Here is a 15043-nt window from a genome sequence, read left to right as displayed (position 1 = left end):
TTTCAGGCAAAACTTGCATAGCATCAATAGACAGCTGTTCCCTTTTCCTCCTCTGTAGCTCTTGATTGCTCTCATTCCTGTTCATCAGCTACCTGGAGACCTCTAGAGAAGGTGCAGGACATGCCAGCTTCCTTGCTGAAGCTGTTCACTGTTATTGACCTGAATAATCCCCTCCACAGCTGCAGCCTGAGATATCATTATATACACAGGATGAAGATCAAATTCAGTCTTGGTACATCCTGAGGGGAAATGTTTCAGAGGTCTGAGTTGACCAATATCTGGTTATCTTCTCCTTTTCTGCCCCACCATTCCCTTAGCATTGCACATATCCTGAAGGATGTTTTCAACACAGGGAAGTAACATTATTTTGGGTGAAAATGTTTTATGTCCATTGTTAAAAATCCAGCATGGGAAGATGTGACTTCAGCAGCGATCTCTGGATGTGCTGCCTTGGAACTCCACTGCACCTGCAATCTGGATCAAATTCCATTTCATGCCAGCATCCATCCAGCCAATTACCGTAAGTTCTTCTGTCTCTGCTATAGTCTTAAGCTTGTGATCAAAGTCTTCAAATCCCTGTGTCACTGTATCCTACCTATGTCAGAAACCGAATAAAGTTGAGCTTTTCTCAGCCTGGAATAATAATGTAAGAGGCAAAAATAAGTTTTAGTTATCAGATTTCAGGCAAAACCCAACAATTTCTTCTATACCAAGTTGTTTTTCATTCCCATCTTAACCAGCATGAGAATATGGTGGGAGGAATGTGTGTGCAGCTGCGTTACTCCAGAAAGGCCCATCAGCAAACATTGCAAAGGCTGCCATCAAATGTTCACCATTCGGATCATCGTTGCAATGTAATGGCTGAAATCAGTGCAAAACTCTTTGATTTAAAGATTATCAAAATCACTACGCTCACCTGATAGGAAAATATGTGCTGTAGAACTACTTGAACACGATACAATGCAAAGAGCTTATGGAATTTGTTCTTTTGCTCTCCAGATCTCAAACCTTTGCTGCTTTGAGTCTAATAACTTTGTGTTCTCTGTTTGGTGAAAGCATATCTTCTAGAAAGGCATCTGGGTAATGTGGAGGTCACGAATGCACTCAGCTGATTTTGTAGTAAGTAATCTCCCTCTCCATTAGAAGCACGTACCTCAGAAATACTTCCACTAGAGGTATTTTCTCTCTGTAAAACCCTTTGTAGCTCAGTTAACTCTCAGTGTCCTCTTTTTTTGAGGAATAAAACAGCGCTACAAACCTTAAACTACAAACTTAAAAGTCAAACTGAAGTATATCACCTTCAAACTCTGTTTCAAACATGATGCTTCTTTAAGAAGCAGTTTATGCATTGAAGTTTTTTTTCACCCCCTTATCTCTTATTTGGAACAAGGACGTTTGCAGAGCCAGGAGTTGGCTATTTAGCAGTGCAAGGGGTCATTGCTGAAATATGATCACATATGAATGTGAGCACTTGGAGATCTCCTCTTAACTTTGCTTGAGAAGCACTCAGAAACAAAGAGCCCAGCTTCAATATTTAAGTCAAGAGAATGAAACATTCATGTGATATTGTTGCTGGAGCCGAACGGCCGGTGCCTGCCTGAGCCTGGGAACACGCAGCAGAATTTATGTGCCGGCTGTAAAACCTGCGTTTAGGGACACAAATTCCCACCAATCGGACTAAATAAATCAGCAGGCCCAGGTTTTATCATCACAGATAACCCTCATTAATCCAGCCAGCTTTTCCCGAAGACAAAAGGACAAAATGAATTGCTCCATTTCCTCTGCCTGAGCCGCATGCTAATGCGGGAGGTGGAGGCATGAATAATGCAGGGCACGCAGCCCGGCTCGCAGCTCCCGGCTGCTCCTGGCACCAAGCAACAAGTGGCGGCCACCGCTCGGCCATCACCATCGGCACCCGATGTTATCCGGAGGGAGCAAAGCTCTGTGCCCATCCTATGCCCGGCACAGCCGGGGGGAGCCCGAGCATCAGCCCCGTGCAGCACGGACCCGGGGATGGTTTGTAACTCACGTGTACGTGACCCTGAATGAGCGCTCTTGGCAGAGAGCAGCACGCTTGGGTAAGTTTGTGCCACTTGCGTTGTCCTCAGCTCTTCCCCGTTTATGGGAACTTTAGCATGCGGCGTTTTGCCGATCTGCCTGAAAACGGCGTTTGAAATGAGTTCGAGCAGCCCAGGAAGGCGTGCACTGACTTCACTTTTACCTATAGGAAATACACCAACAGCAGAGCTGATTGCCGATGGGGCAGTGGAGCCTTCCAAAATTAACTCGTGTTACTTACATTTTCAAGTCCACGTGACATGCTGTTAAATGTGTTTGTGATCCAAATTGGGTTTCTTGCCACCCAAACTGAGACTGATGTAACTCAGTGAGTGTCAAAGTGGGAAACCTGAAAGAATGTTAGTTTCTCTTCGTAAGAAATGTTGGTTCCTTGTTCTGAGCTTAAGGTGTGTGGTTGCTCTCTTATTCCCAGCTGAATACTTTCCTAATTGGTTTGGGAACAGGAACTGGGACTTCTATGCCATCCTTACCAAGCATTAACTATTCTGTCGTATCATAGGAAGGAGGTGTATATTGCAGATATTGGCAGTGATGGAGTAAAGCAAGAGTCGCTGGTACTATCAATAGTTTCTGCTTTATTAATCATAATCAGCCCATCTCTATGATATTCACCTCAATTGTCTGCTGGAGTTTTGTTGATAGCGATGCCATGATCAGTGCCTGGGAGCTCTCAGGTAACTCATAGTTTGGCACAGTTAAAAAACAGATATAAATAGCCAGTTCCCAGGAGGAGAGGCTGTGAACAGGGGGTATGAATACGAAATGAATCGTAAATATGTTTTGATTGTGGATAATCAGCTCTTCCCCTTTATTTCTTGGATTCTAATTAAATAGTCCAGATTCTTTTGCTGCTACTTTATTTCCTTTGTTTTGATCATAAAAGCATTTTACCTGACATCAAAAAGACAGCCAGATTTTGAAGGGAATAAAAAGTGCAGCATGGTGCTACCTGGCGCCGGCAGTAATTAAGCGCTGTACCTGTGTTTGAAGAGGTACCAAAAAAGAGGTGGAAACAGGGATGTGTAAACAACAGGAGGTATGCAAACAATGGATGTAATCCTGCACTCCTTCATCATGGCAGTAATCCATATTCACGTAGGTAACCCTATTGGTTTCAACAGACTCACATCAGTAAGCGCTGTAGCATGAGGCCCATACTTGTCGAGGAGATAACGGTGTCTGTCCTACCTGGGTGTTCTGTAAGGTAATTTTAGCAATACGGCTTTTAGCGGTGTGTTTGAATGCATTAAAGTGATCATATTAAATTACACTTTACCAAATGGCGCTTTAGCTTCTAGAAGTATATGAGAGAAAAGTGGAATCATGTATTGGGGGTGTCAGTAAGACAGTGCAAACCCAATGTATTTTAATAGAGATGTGCTCACAGTGGAATAGCACTGCTTATCCCAGCGGCTGTAGTTGTAGGCTGCTTTGGTACGTGAGGTTTTGCTTCCTTTTGGACAGGATACAACTTTAGCATAAGGCCACTGTGACATCTAATTACTTAAAAGCTTTCAGTGCAGTGGGGTTGAGAAGTATAAATAGTCATGAAGCTCTGTGCCACCGACCTGCATTTGGTTTGTGCTGGATGCCAGTGGTGGCAGCATGGCTCTGAATGTTACCCTACAACCACTGAGATATGATGCTCTTGTCCTTACCCCGAATGGACCGAAACAGAAATGAAACAAGTATATAATGGATGATGTTTCCAGCTGATACGCAGAGCTTGCACTTAAGTGAAGCTGTTATTAAGTACCTGTTGGCTTTTTGTTGGTTGCACTGAGATGTCAAAAGTGAATTGATTCTTCTCTATTTAGCTTCATCCTGCAGCATGGCATGTGGCTTTGATGCTTTATATTTGCAAATTAGGTACAATATGACCTTAGTATCTATAGGTGTACTATACACACTACAGGTGATGGTACAAACAGAAAGCAGAAATTCTCTGCTGCTGAAAATGGAAATGTTCTAGCTGTTGTTTTGCAGCTGGCTGGGAGCTGATGGCAGAGAAAGCAGAAAGACTGGAAAAGCCAGCGTGTGGCCTGCACCATGTGCAGGCTGAGCAAGGCTGGGAGGGTGGCCCTGGAAAAGACAAGTGTTGGCTACAACACCTGCTTTACCAGCCCCTCAGGTCTGAGCCCCATAGCAAACTCTGTTTGGTGTTTCCTTGGGGTGGGACTTGGGTTGCATGGGAGTGGGGAGCCTTCCCTGGTGGAAGGGTAGAACAGCCCCTGCAATGTCTCAGTTTGATCTTGATCCTTATCAAAACAACAGAACCACCCTAATGATTGGCTTATAGCTGACCAGTAGTTTCCAAGTGGAAAAGCTGAGCTGGTAAGACCATATACATACTAAATGGGACAACAGCATAGATAAAACTACAGTGCATACCAACTCTAAAAGGTATTTAGTTGTCCTCCATCTGTTCTATTGCTGTAAATCCAGTTCTGTGACTGAAGCAGAACTTGAAGAGCAGCAGCACTTACTCTGTCTGTGGTCCTGTCCAACCCAAGCTGATATCCCCCCAGGGCATGTTTCAAAGCTGTTCTCATACAACACTGCTGTGGTTTCACGTGGCCATTTGGTCTCTGTCTCTCCAGAGAGGGAGAGGTGGGCAGAGGACAACCGTAATCAAAGCCATGCGTGTGGTCCCCAACCCAAACCTGCGTTAGATTACAATGGGTGATGTGTAACCTGCATTAATCACAGTCGTGTACAATGGTGTAATGCTTCAGACCCACTTCCCATGGCATGTGGAATTAATGAGGTGAAAGACTCATCCTCAGCTGCATAGTTCTTGGGGAATGTGTGCTTCTTCCTCCCAGCGGGCTAATCAGTTAAGGAACTAGCCAGGCTCCTGAGCAGTTTGTTTTGTGTGCACCCAGTTGTGACACCTGGTGGTGTCCGAGGCAGACTGGATTTATTAAGCAGCAGAGCAGGCAGGGGGCAAGAGAAGAGAGCCACAAAGTCTCTCCTGCTTGACTGCGGGTGATGAAATCATTGCAAGCTACAGAAAGGGAAGTTCTGAACCTGGATGTCAACCTTGATGTGCTTAAATGACAACTACGAAAGGTCACACTTAGAGAACTTTTTATTTCACAGCCTTCAAGAACGCATACGAGCTGGTCTGTAGTACGCATCGCAGCGCTGTGCTGTGAGTGCAATGAGCTGGAAGAGTGTGTTCATTTTCACTCATTAGTTGACAGTGGTGCCTTTCAAAACGCTCTGTGGCGTTACCAGCAGTCAGTGATGGTATGCTTTCAAAGGTTAAACTATTTGATTTTTATTCTCATTTGCTTATGCTCAGAGAAGCTGTATGAGGAGCGTTATTAGTCTCCCTCTAACCATTACAGTAATGAACGACTGCTGGAAACTGTTTGATGTTTCCACGGTTTGAGGCATCAGCAGCTCCATAGAGAGAAATATCTTAACACTAAGTCTGTAGTTGTTCCCTGAGTTGATGAAAGAGTTAATCTATTACTGGCAAGATATTCACTGCACTTGTGAGTGAATCTTAAAAAGCCTTTTTAGTTGCAGTCCAAATTGAGCAATCGGTGTGAATTCCTCTGAGTAATACTATGGTGTATCTCTGTAGCGATCACTTTGTCATTTTTGGTGCTTTCCCATCTCTTGGCAGTGTATTTCAGAGAGCTTTGTTCTTGCTGTGGAATTACAGTTACCATCCTCACTCCTGGCAGGTCTGGCACATGGGAGCCCACCAGGTGTAACCAGCAGGGAAAATCCTGCACAACCGCAGCAATGATAGGATCACAGAACGGCCTGGGTTGAAAAGGACCACAATGATCATCTGGTTTCAACCTCTGCTATGTGCAGGGTCACCAACCAGCAGATCAGGCTGTCTAGAGCCACATCCAGCCTGGCTATTTTTCCCATCTACTTAAAATGCCTTTTTGGATTTATTTCTCCATGTTAATATCATGCTTTTACAGGCAAAGTTCTCAGAATACTTTCTTTCTGCATAGTCGGTTCTTGTTAACAGATCGCTTTTCAGTCCGAACTGTTCCCAAAGGAAGGTTTAATCAACAGCCACATGGCTGATTTTTGCTTTGCTAAAATGTGGTTCAGGTGTCATTCTGCTCATGTGACTGAGTGAATGAAAACGAGACACCCATTGAAATGAAGGCGGGCCATCACCTTTGTTAATAATGCTGGGTAGCACCGTGAAACCACCTGAGAACCAGTCTGCAGTGAGGGTCAGTGAAACCTGCAATAGTTTCCAAGCACCATTTAAAAAAAGACTTAGAGCAAAGAGATTTCATTGTGGTTCCTACATCTAGAATTGGACATGTATAATACAACGTATTATACGCTCACGCTGGGTACGATGTGCCATTGAGTGCTCCGTGGATCTCTCTCCCATACAATTCTTTCTGTATAGGGTATAATAGCTGTGGGGAGATACAGAACTTAATGGGCGAAAAGAAGAGGCTGCATACCAGAATGGACACAGCAAATTGCTAACTGCAGCTCCAGAAGATTTAGGAGGGTTGCTATGGTTTCTGCTGAAACCTTCCAGCCGCAGAGCAGCCTCTTGCAAGCAATGCTGATCAGAGGTGTAAGGAAGCACATTGCACGTGCAGCCCTGGTGAGTCCTCTGCTTGGAACTCAGTCAGTGTAATGAGCATTGAGAACTGCCCAGAGCTACCGGCCTTTCCTTGGTGAATAGTTCAGTGCACAGCAGGGGTTGCTAAAACACCCAAACTGCTTTTTTTCCTCTCGTGTTCTTCTCTTTTTCTTATCTTGCATTTCTGGATTTCCTAACGCTGAAGTTTTTAGGACAGGCTCTGCTTGCTGCTTCTTTTTTTCCCCTTCTTTACCCACACAGTGCCTAGAACAACAGCTCATGACCTAGTTCTGTCTTTTAATTGCTGCTGCAATATGAATTTTAATTCCAGCTAGAGTCCAGATGTATTGAGGATATGGAGCACATGTCAGAGCCGCTGCCATTTATCTTGTAGGCCAGTGTTTCTCAACCCTTTGAATTCAAGGAGCCCTTAACCTTTCTGAAGAATTCTTAAATCATCCTCGTGTATTTCAGTATTGTCTGGTGATGAGAAATTGAGATCACAACTGTTAATCTAAATGCTAATATGTATTTTCTTTTACAGCTTTGTTTTCCTGTTCCTTAGCTTTCCACTATAAAAATCAACGTAGATGAACATAAGCATTGGCATTGCATCCTTCATTGCCTAAGCGAGCCTGGTGACAGGTACTGACAATTGCTAGGAACCCATCTTATAGCTGGGGAACCCATCTTATACATACTTAATATTTGTTGGCATATTGTCATAACCATTTGTAATGACTTTTGGACATCAGTGGTACAAGAAGAGTGGGTCAGTTCTGCAGGATTTTTGATCTCACAGAAATCATAACTTTATGAACAAGGCAATGGCTTAGCATGCTCAAAAGGAATATTTTTTGGAGCAATTTCAACTTAGTTCACTTAAAGGATCTCAGCTTTTACGTACTCCTCTATGTTTTAGAACAAACACTGGCTGCACTTAGTACTTTCTAAATATCCCACGGATTTCCTCTATCAGCTGACATTTAACTGTTGTACTCAGTGAAGATTTCCCTCCTCTCCTCTGCTGAGACACATAGAGAAGGCAAGTTATCAATACGCCTTCCACAGATTGCTCCAGAAAAAGCATAATTTTAATCATTCGGTGATTGCAGCTTGTGACAGATGTGGGAATCCTTTGGGAGGCACATATGAAAACATACGCTGTTTTATGTTAGATTATATCTCGAAATGCTGGGATACACTGTATTCAATCAGCACATAACTTTAATTGTTCCTATTAAGGAAATGGCAAAATGGAAAAATAACAGCAGCTTCTGATGTACGCGTAAGGATTCCTGACCCTAAACTTGCACACAGCAGGCATAGAGGAGCATTTATTTGCATTATGACAATGGATGTAGAATGCAGAGGAGACTAAGTGATACCTAGAAGAGGCAGAGGAGGAGCAAAAGGCACAAACAGGCACAGAAAACATGGCTGGAACAAGCCTAAGGATGGGTAATGCATGCACATGTCTGGGCTCAGCATCACCTTTGAGATGTCAGGGAGGAGAGTCCTCACCTTCATCATCACAGTATCCATTTACCCCAAATCCACCTGCCAGACACTGATATTCTCTGTCTGCTGCCAAGCACAGGTTTAAAAGAGGCACAGCCACTTCAAATTGTTACCAGAGCAATATACTCTAGGCACCATGTGTAATGCAACTTATTCTCATAGTGGATATAACATTGCTGCCGTATGTTATCAGTGATTTTTGATGCACGATGCAGCTATATTTAATAAGCCAACTAAAATGCATTTCCTGCCAAGCAGATCATAGAATGGCCTGGGTTGAAAAGGATCACAATGTTCATCCAGTTCTAACCCCCTGCTGTGTGCAGGGTTGCCAAGCACCAGCCCAGGCTGCCCAGAGCCACATCCAGCCTGGCCTTGAATGCCTGCAGGGATGGGGCATCCACAGCCTCCTTGGGCAAAGGATGGGATGGTGAGTAGGAAGGGAAATCATCTTCTTGAAGAAATGCCTTATATCAGAGTGAATAAAAAAAGCAAATAGTACAAATGAGACTGCCCTTCCAAACATCCCAGCTGGTAGGTGGTTACCACAGAACAACTTGGCCTTAACCACACATGTTCCTGTACTGCCTGTGTCTCCAGCTTGCTCTCTGCCTTGCATCTGAATTCTCTTTCATTACTTCTAATGTTGCATCCCTTCCCCTTCGCGCTCCTCACGTAGCAGCAGTGTTGTAGCTTGTTTTCAGAACCCAGCAATAATATTCTTTTAATTTGTTGTTGTTCTGGTGCCCAACACTTCCTGTACATACAGAGCTCCCCCTGGACTCGAGAGCCTCTCTGCAGTACATGTATCTTCAACAGTTTATTTTAATCAGGGCCCCTGGAATTCTGTAATACTTCAGGCCAATTTCTACAGTAAATTGAGCGCATTCAGCACAACCAAGTGCAGCCAGCGATCAGACAGAACTGCCAACAGTTTCACACCTTCACTACAGAATCCTTGCTTGACTCCATGTTCCTGGAAACCCACTTTTGCTGTCACTGTTTCCAGCAGGAATCTCTCAGTTGCTAGGGGATGGAATTTTCTATGCACTTCCACATGAAATATTTTTAGCTTGTAGTGGAGAATTACCCATCCAGTGTTCTGGTTAATATTTTCTCTATTAAAATTGAAGGACCAGAGTGAGTGCAGTGAGAAGCAAATCTCTAGAGGCCCAGAGTTCAGGTTTGATACAGGCACTATCCAGGCATTCAGAATATGACTTGGGTCTGTGTCTGCTGCATTTATTTGGAGCTCTGACAATTACAGGCTGTCACAGGAGACTTTCACTTCTACTCCTGACTCAATTACCAAGTCTTATGCTTCTTGTAATATTACCATTGCTGTAAATAAAGTCAAATTCATTCCCTTTTTTCTTCACTCTTGTAAGGCAAAAAAGAAGTGGCTGACTTCTAGCATCAAACTGAACCCAAACCTCCAAGGACCTCTTGGCTACATAAGAACCAAATATGTTTTTAGTAAATTTGTGGTTATTAATGCAATGAGTTCAAAAACCAAAACCTCCTGTAATTACTATTGTTTGGCAACAATAACAAAAAGATAGTAGTAAATATCCAAAAGGTTATTTACAGGAAAAAGTCACCCATGTGGAAGATTTCAGTCTGCTGGGAAACACAAAGGCAACCTCCACCAAAGAGCAATCTCCAAGAGATGCTGCCTTAGTGGTGGTCAGCCCTTAAATGAGGTCTAAGAGGAGATGGAGTCAAGCTCCACCCCTTTCTGTAGCACAGCTGAATTACCCTCACCTGTGCTCCCACAGCTGACCCAACACTTGCCTCAGCTGATTAATCAGAGGTTCAGGCTGTGATTACCAATTCCCCATACAACTGTTCACTCCCAGATTCTCACTAGATCACCTAGATACCCTTAAAATGTTACAGATGAGAATCCATAGCAAATGCAGTACTTTAGCATACCTTCAAATCACATAGAATGTTACTGTGCTTTCCATAATGCATTCTTCTTTGCATGCAGTCTCGCACTTGTCTTCCTTTTTGGCTGTTATTGCATGCTAAAAAAGATGTTTACATTAAGCCGCTCGTGACTCCTGGTCTTTTTCTTAAGTGATTAGTTGATTGCAGCCCAATAATGTTCAAGCAGTTCAAATTAGTTCTTGCACTTTGTGTTTGCAGTGATCTGATCCTGTCTATATACAACTTCTGAATTGCACCCAATTCCAGGCCTCATTAAGATTGCACGTGTCAGGCAGGCCACAATTCCAGTGGAAGTGCTTGTGTTTCCAGCTGGGACTGCAAAAGCTGACTGCAGAAGGAGCTCCCCTGTGTCTTTATCTTGTCCTTACCGTATTCCTATGGTTATAGCAGCAAACCCCTTCCAGCTCAGCTGTGCTTCCCTATCTCAGGCACTTAACCTGACCATCTGCAGGGCATTAGAGTTGATATATAAAGAGGCAGGACGGGGTTCCACTTCTTGATGTCAAGGAAGTTTCAAAGACTGAGGTATAGGAGTGGAGATAAGAAGGCAGGGAGGTAGAAAATGTTTTGAGGTTTTAGGTGGGAGGTATGCATACAGGTAGACTTGAGCTTCTGGGTCACGGAGCCTTTATCTTCTTTTATTTAGTTAACGTTGGGTGATAATGTGATGTTTGCCAACAAGATGGAATCCCCATACAAAAAATATGGTTTTCCAAGGCAGGATTTATTTGGTGTTATGAGACTTGGTCCCACCAGCCTGGACTGCTGCTCTAGACTCTTATTTTTCTTAATCTACTTTATTGCATTTTGTAGCGCAAAATGCATAAGCAATCCTGGGAGCAAAGACGTTCTTTTAACAGTGGACTGCCTCTCCTACTCCTTTATATTCTTTATTTTGCCCTTTGAACCTGGTGTTGCTTTACCTGGTCCAACCTCCAGCCTGGCTGTGGATTTATTCTGGGAACAGGGAAAATATACTTCCGAAGCTCAGATCAAGAGTCCATCTGCTGTTTGCTTAGCCCCTTTAATGAATCATTTACTTTAAAACAGTGAAACTAGCTGAGACACCAGGTATGAAGGAGCTGTTTTGGGCTGTGGATCCATGGCTGCAGCTCACAGGTCAGGTAGGGCTAGAAACTGGGGAAAAGGCTTCAGCATGGCACTGGGTTATAAAATTGATGTATGATGATGAGAGGGAGCTGTGCAAGAGGACAGCTGCTACGTGAAGATGAACCTTCTTCAAAGGCAATGGTTCTACATAGACATCCAGCTCTGCTATGGGCTGCTGTGGGCTACGTGTTGATGTGCCAAGATACGCCAAGATCCACCAAAATTCAAATAGAAAATGCTGTATTTATATGGAGATTTCACCCAGGTTCTGCTGCTTCACGGTAGGTGCTGGTGGGGAAGAGGTGAAGTCTGTGGGCAAGCGGGGCTATCGTTGATGCTTCATACTAAGAGGGCTCATTAACTCCACAGTGCTATTTGTGAAGATGAAAAGTCTTCTTTTCACAGTGTGGAAATTTTAACTGTGCCCTGGCTAAAGATTACCTTAACCTGCTATAAATTGAGCTGTTTCACTAATTGGTTTCTTGGTTCATTAACCAAATTGCGTGTATGAGGGAAATGGAAAAAGCTCAGAATGAATTTCCCTTGCAATTCTTAATTTAAATGGTGAATAATAATCACATGTTGAACAAAATACATTATGTGAGTTGCGGCGATGGAGTTAATTTTGTTACTTTGAGATGTTTTGCCACCCATAAAGCTTCCTGGGAAAATGATCCTCAGCTCATTCTGCACTGTGTGATACCAGCAAGTCACTACAGTATAATGTAGTTATGTCCAATTTCATATAGAAACGCTTTGTCATGGGAAGTTCCTCCTCATGTATTGTTTGAAGTAATGAGATAACAGAGATAAGCAGTAATAAACTTAAAGTCAGCTTTACTGTAATTAGTGCTAGTTCTGTATTTCCACTGTCAGTATTGAAGTAAGGGAGATAGGATGTGTCCTTGGTTTGCTCTTTCCAATGCAGTGCACACAGCTAAAAATCAAAGATTAACTCTGAGCAGCTAAAGCGAACAAATCCTACTAATTCATCAAAGCAAACACTGCAGAATTTAATCTGTTTTATGAATTTTCTGCCATTGATTGTTATGGCACGGTTGGGGCACAGGAGGTCATTTGTGAGCACTGAATTGCTAGTTGTGTGACAGTAAAAAAAGAGAAAGGTTACATTACAGAAGATGCTAGAAGCAATTTTTGGAAGACAAATGTATATCATCTAAATTAATGACAGCAAACCTCCAATTAGCTGAATGTTGATGCAGAATTACAGCTTTATAAGGTAAATACATGTTTTCGCAAGCCAAAGGGTTGAGTAAGAAAATATTTAGCTTGCAAACTGTAATAGGGTTATAGGTAGATGAAGGTTTTCTGTGACTTGGGGCACGGTGACCTCATTGCTGACAAATCTTTACAATAACTGCATTACTGCTTCCAAGCAGCCATAGAGACAATGCCATTATGACCCTGTTCTCTGGAGTATCCCCCTGTTATAGGGGAGGGCAAAAATCCTGAATGTGCTGCTTTGTTTTTCAACAAACAGCTTTTGTGGTAGGACAGAAGTTTCTTCTTCTTGGCTCAGTTTATGCAGTTTTGGCACAAACACATTTAAGGTGGGACCTCTAGACTTATTTTATGTAGTTTACTTTATTGAATGCTACTGAAAATGTATGTCAAGGCTGCCCTCGCTCCTTTTGCAATTTACACTACTAGAATGCTGGAATTATGGAGTTATTGGGACAATTTACTCTGTGCAGATGTTAAAATTTTCATGCAGGATGCTTTTATGTGAAAGGTGGGGTAGTTTCTCAAATGCTTCCTCCCGCAGTAAAACACTGCATTTGCTGGCATTCATGAATGCTTGCAGTTTACCTTTTGGCTGTGTGTAGGAGTCTGAAGTCTTTATGACCTTGAATATTAGCAGGAAAAGATCTCGCTTGAAAACCAACCAACAGAAAAAGCCACTTTGGCATTTTCTGTTAAGGTCTTCTCCACTTCCTATGCTGGAGAGTACAGTTCAGCCCCTTGGTTATTTCTAAACAGCATCCATAGCATCTCGTGTAGAGGCACAGTGATGGGAACATACCCAATGCTAGGTCAGATCCAGTTACATCTTGATCCTAATTCTAGCCAAAAAACTGAGGGCAGAGAATACTGCGTCCTTCTTGGCAGACCATCCTGGCTTCCTCAGCCAGGGATCTTCCTGAGCTCGGAGCAGCCACTCCGCAGTCTTGATTAATGCCAAGGCTGGACTTACCCTCCATAAACTTGCCTAATTGCTTTTTGGAATCTGTGCTCTACAACATTGGGTTTGTCTCATTTAGGTTCACGATTTAATGGTGTTGTGCAGGGAAAAAAAGATATCTTCCAATGTTCATGTTAAACAATCTGCCTCTTCCCGAGCATCTTTGGAAAGCTGTTTGTGATCTTTATCATTTTTGATTTTAGATCTCTATCATATCACTGTCAAGGTCCAACTTATTTGTCTCTTAAGGTTTATCATCAGTGGTCCCTTTCCTGGGCCATTTTGGGTCAGTATTGTTCTTAACATACTTCTGTTTTAGCATGGAAATTGAGTTGAAGGAGTTGTTGAAGTACATTTTGCTTATTTATGTTGCTTACTGTATATTTTCCATGTTCTTGGCTCTGCTCCTTTATCAGCCTGGTCTTCTGCCATTTCTCTATAATTCATACTGTGTTGTTGTTTGTTTTTTTTTTCCCACAGTGTCCTCTGATTAATCTTAATCCCATCATATTTCTGAGGTGGCCATGATATCATTACCTCCCCACCCCTCTTTTTAAAAATAAACAGGCATCCTGGATAATTCAGTTCTTCTATACCAAATAGAACTTGCAGAGTATTGCTTTGGTTGCTGTTTTTGTGCTGCTTGTGTTGACTATTTTTTACAACTTTTCTTGTTTGAACCCATGGAATTCAATGACGCACCTTTGCTTCCTATGCCCTTCCATGTCAGATGCCATTGTGTCAAACTGCTCCTCTGCTTTCATCTGTCACACAGCAACCTGTAACAGAATATTGGCTGGAAAGCCTTTGCCATACCACCAACATCCACCTCTGATACTGTGGGCCAAGGTAGTAACACAGGAGGTATTACAGCCCTTGTATACATATCAACCTTTCTGCAGGTTTTGCTGGGAGGAGGAGGGAAGGAGAGGCATTCATTGAATGGAAGCTCTTACCTTTAGGGGCGTTAGGTGTGCTGTTCTATTCTGTTGTGAATGGAGCCGTGTGTTCCTTGCAGACCTGCTTGGTCCCTGAAGTTTTCTCAGTAAAGCTTTCATCTTTCTGCTGCATTTCCCTGCACAGGGACTGCTCTGTTGGAGAGGGATTATGTTTATTATTATTTTTTGTTTAATGAAGACTTTTGTCCCGCTCTGTACCCCATAATCTCCCATCCTGTTTCTGTGATCACTCTCGTTCTGAAGACTCTGAGTTGTATTTTCAACCCACGTAACCAAAGACAAATAGCTATATACGTTTCTTGACCCAGATCGGAGGCTAGACACCAACCTGCCTTTTCCTTAATACGTTTTTTCCTTGCTTTGATCCCCACTGATGTTTATTTTACATTTATAGCAATCTCCAAGACATTTAGCAAAGGCTTTGGATATAAGGTGAATTCCAAAATCCATAGCTTCTCCTCATAACGTGGTTTTGAACTGAAATCCTCTTGAAAGGTCACCTGAAGTTTTGAAATGCTTGAGCATTTAGATTGTTGTTGACTTTTCTAATGGTGATTGACTGGCCAGCAAGCTCTTCTACTGGAAACAGCATAAGTGTATTTTGTATTTTCTTTTCTTGCAAAACCCACTGAA

General features: G+C 42.8%; 1 protein-coding gene across 1 annotated transcript in view; it reads left to right on the top strand.

Moving 5' to 3' along the window:
* Positions 1 to 1576: 1576 nt before the first annotated feature.
* The window catches only part of C6H10orf90 (chromosome 6 C10orf90 homolog), a 56486-nt gene continuing 43019 nt past the window's right edge, over positions 1577 to 15043 (top strand). The window contains 3 exon segments of the mRNA XM_015867613.2: positions 1577 to 1853; positions 1855 to 1907; positions 1909 to 2078. Coding sequence (XP_015723099.2) covers positions 1818 to 1853; positions 1855 to 1907; positions 1909 to 2078 — 259 coding nt within the window. The 5' untranslated portion in view covers positions 1577 to 1817.

Source organism: Coturnix japonica, chromosome 6, assembly GCF_001577835.2.
Source record: "Coturnix japonica isolate 7356 chromosome 6, Coturnix japonica 2.1, whole genome shotgun sequence".
Lineage (NCBI taxonomy): Eukaryota > Metazoa > Chordata > Aves > Galliformes > Phasianidae > Coturnix > Coturnix japonica.
The sequence above is the reverse complement of the archived record's forward strand: the minus strand, read 5'-3'. Positions and strand labels throughout refer to the sequence as shown.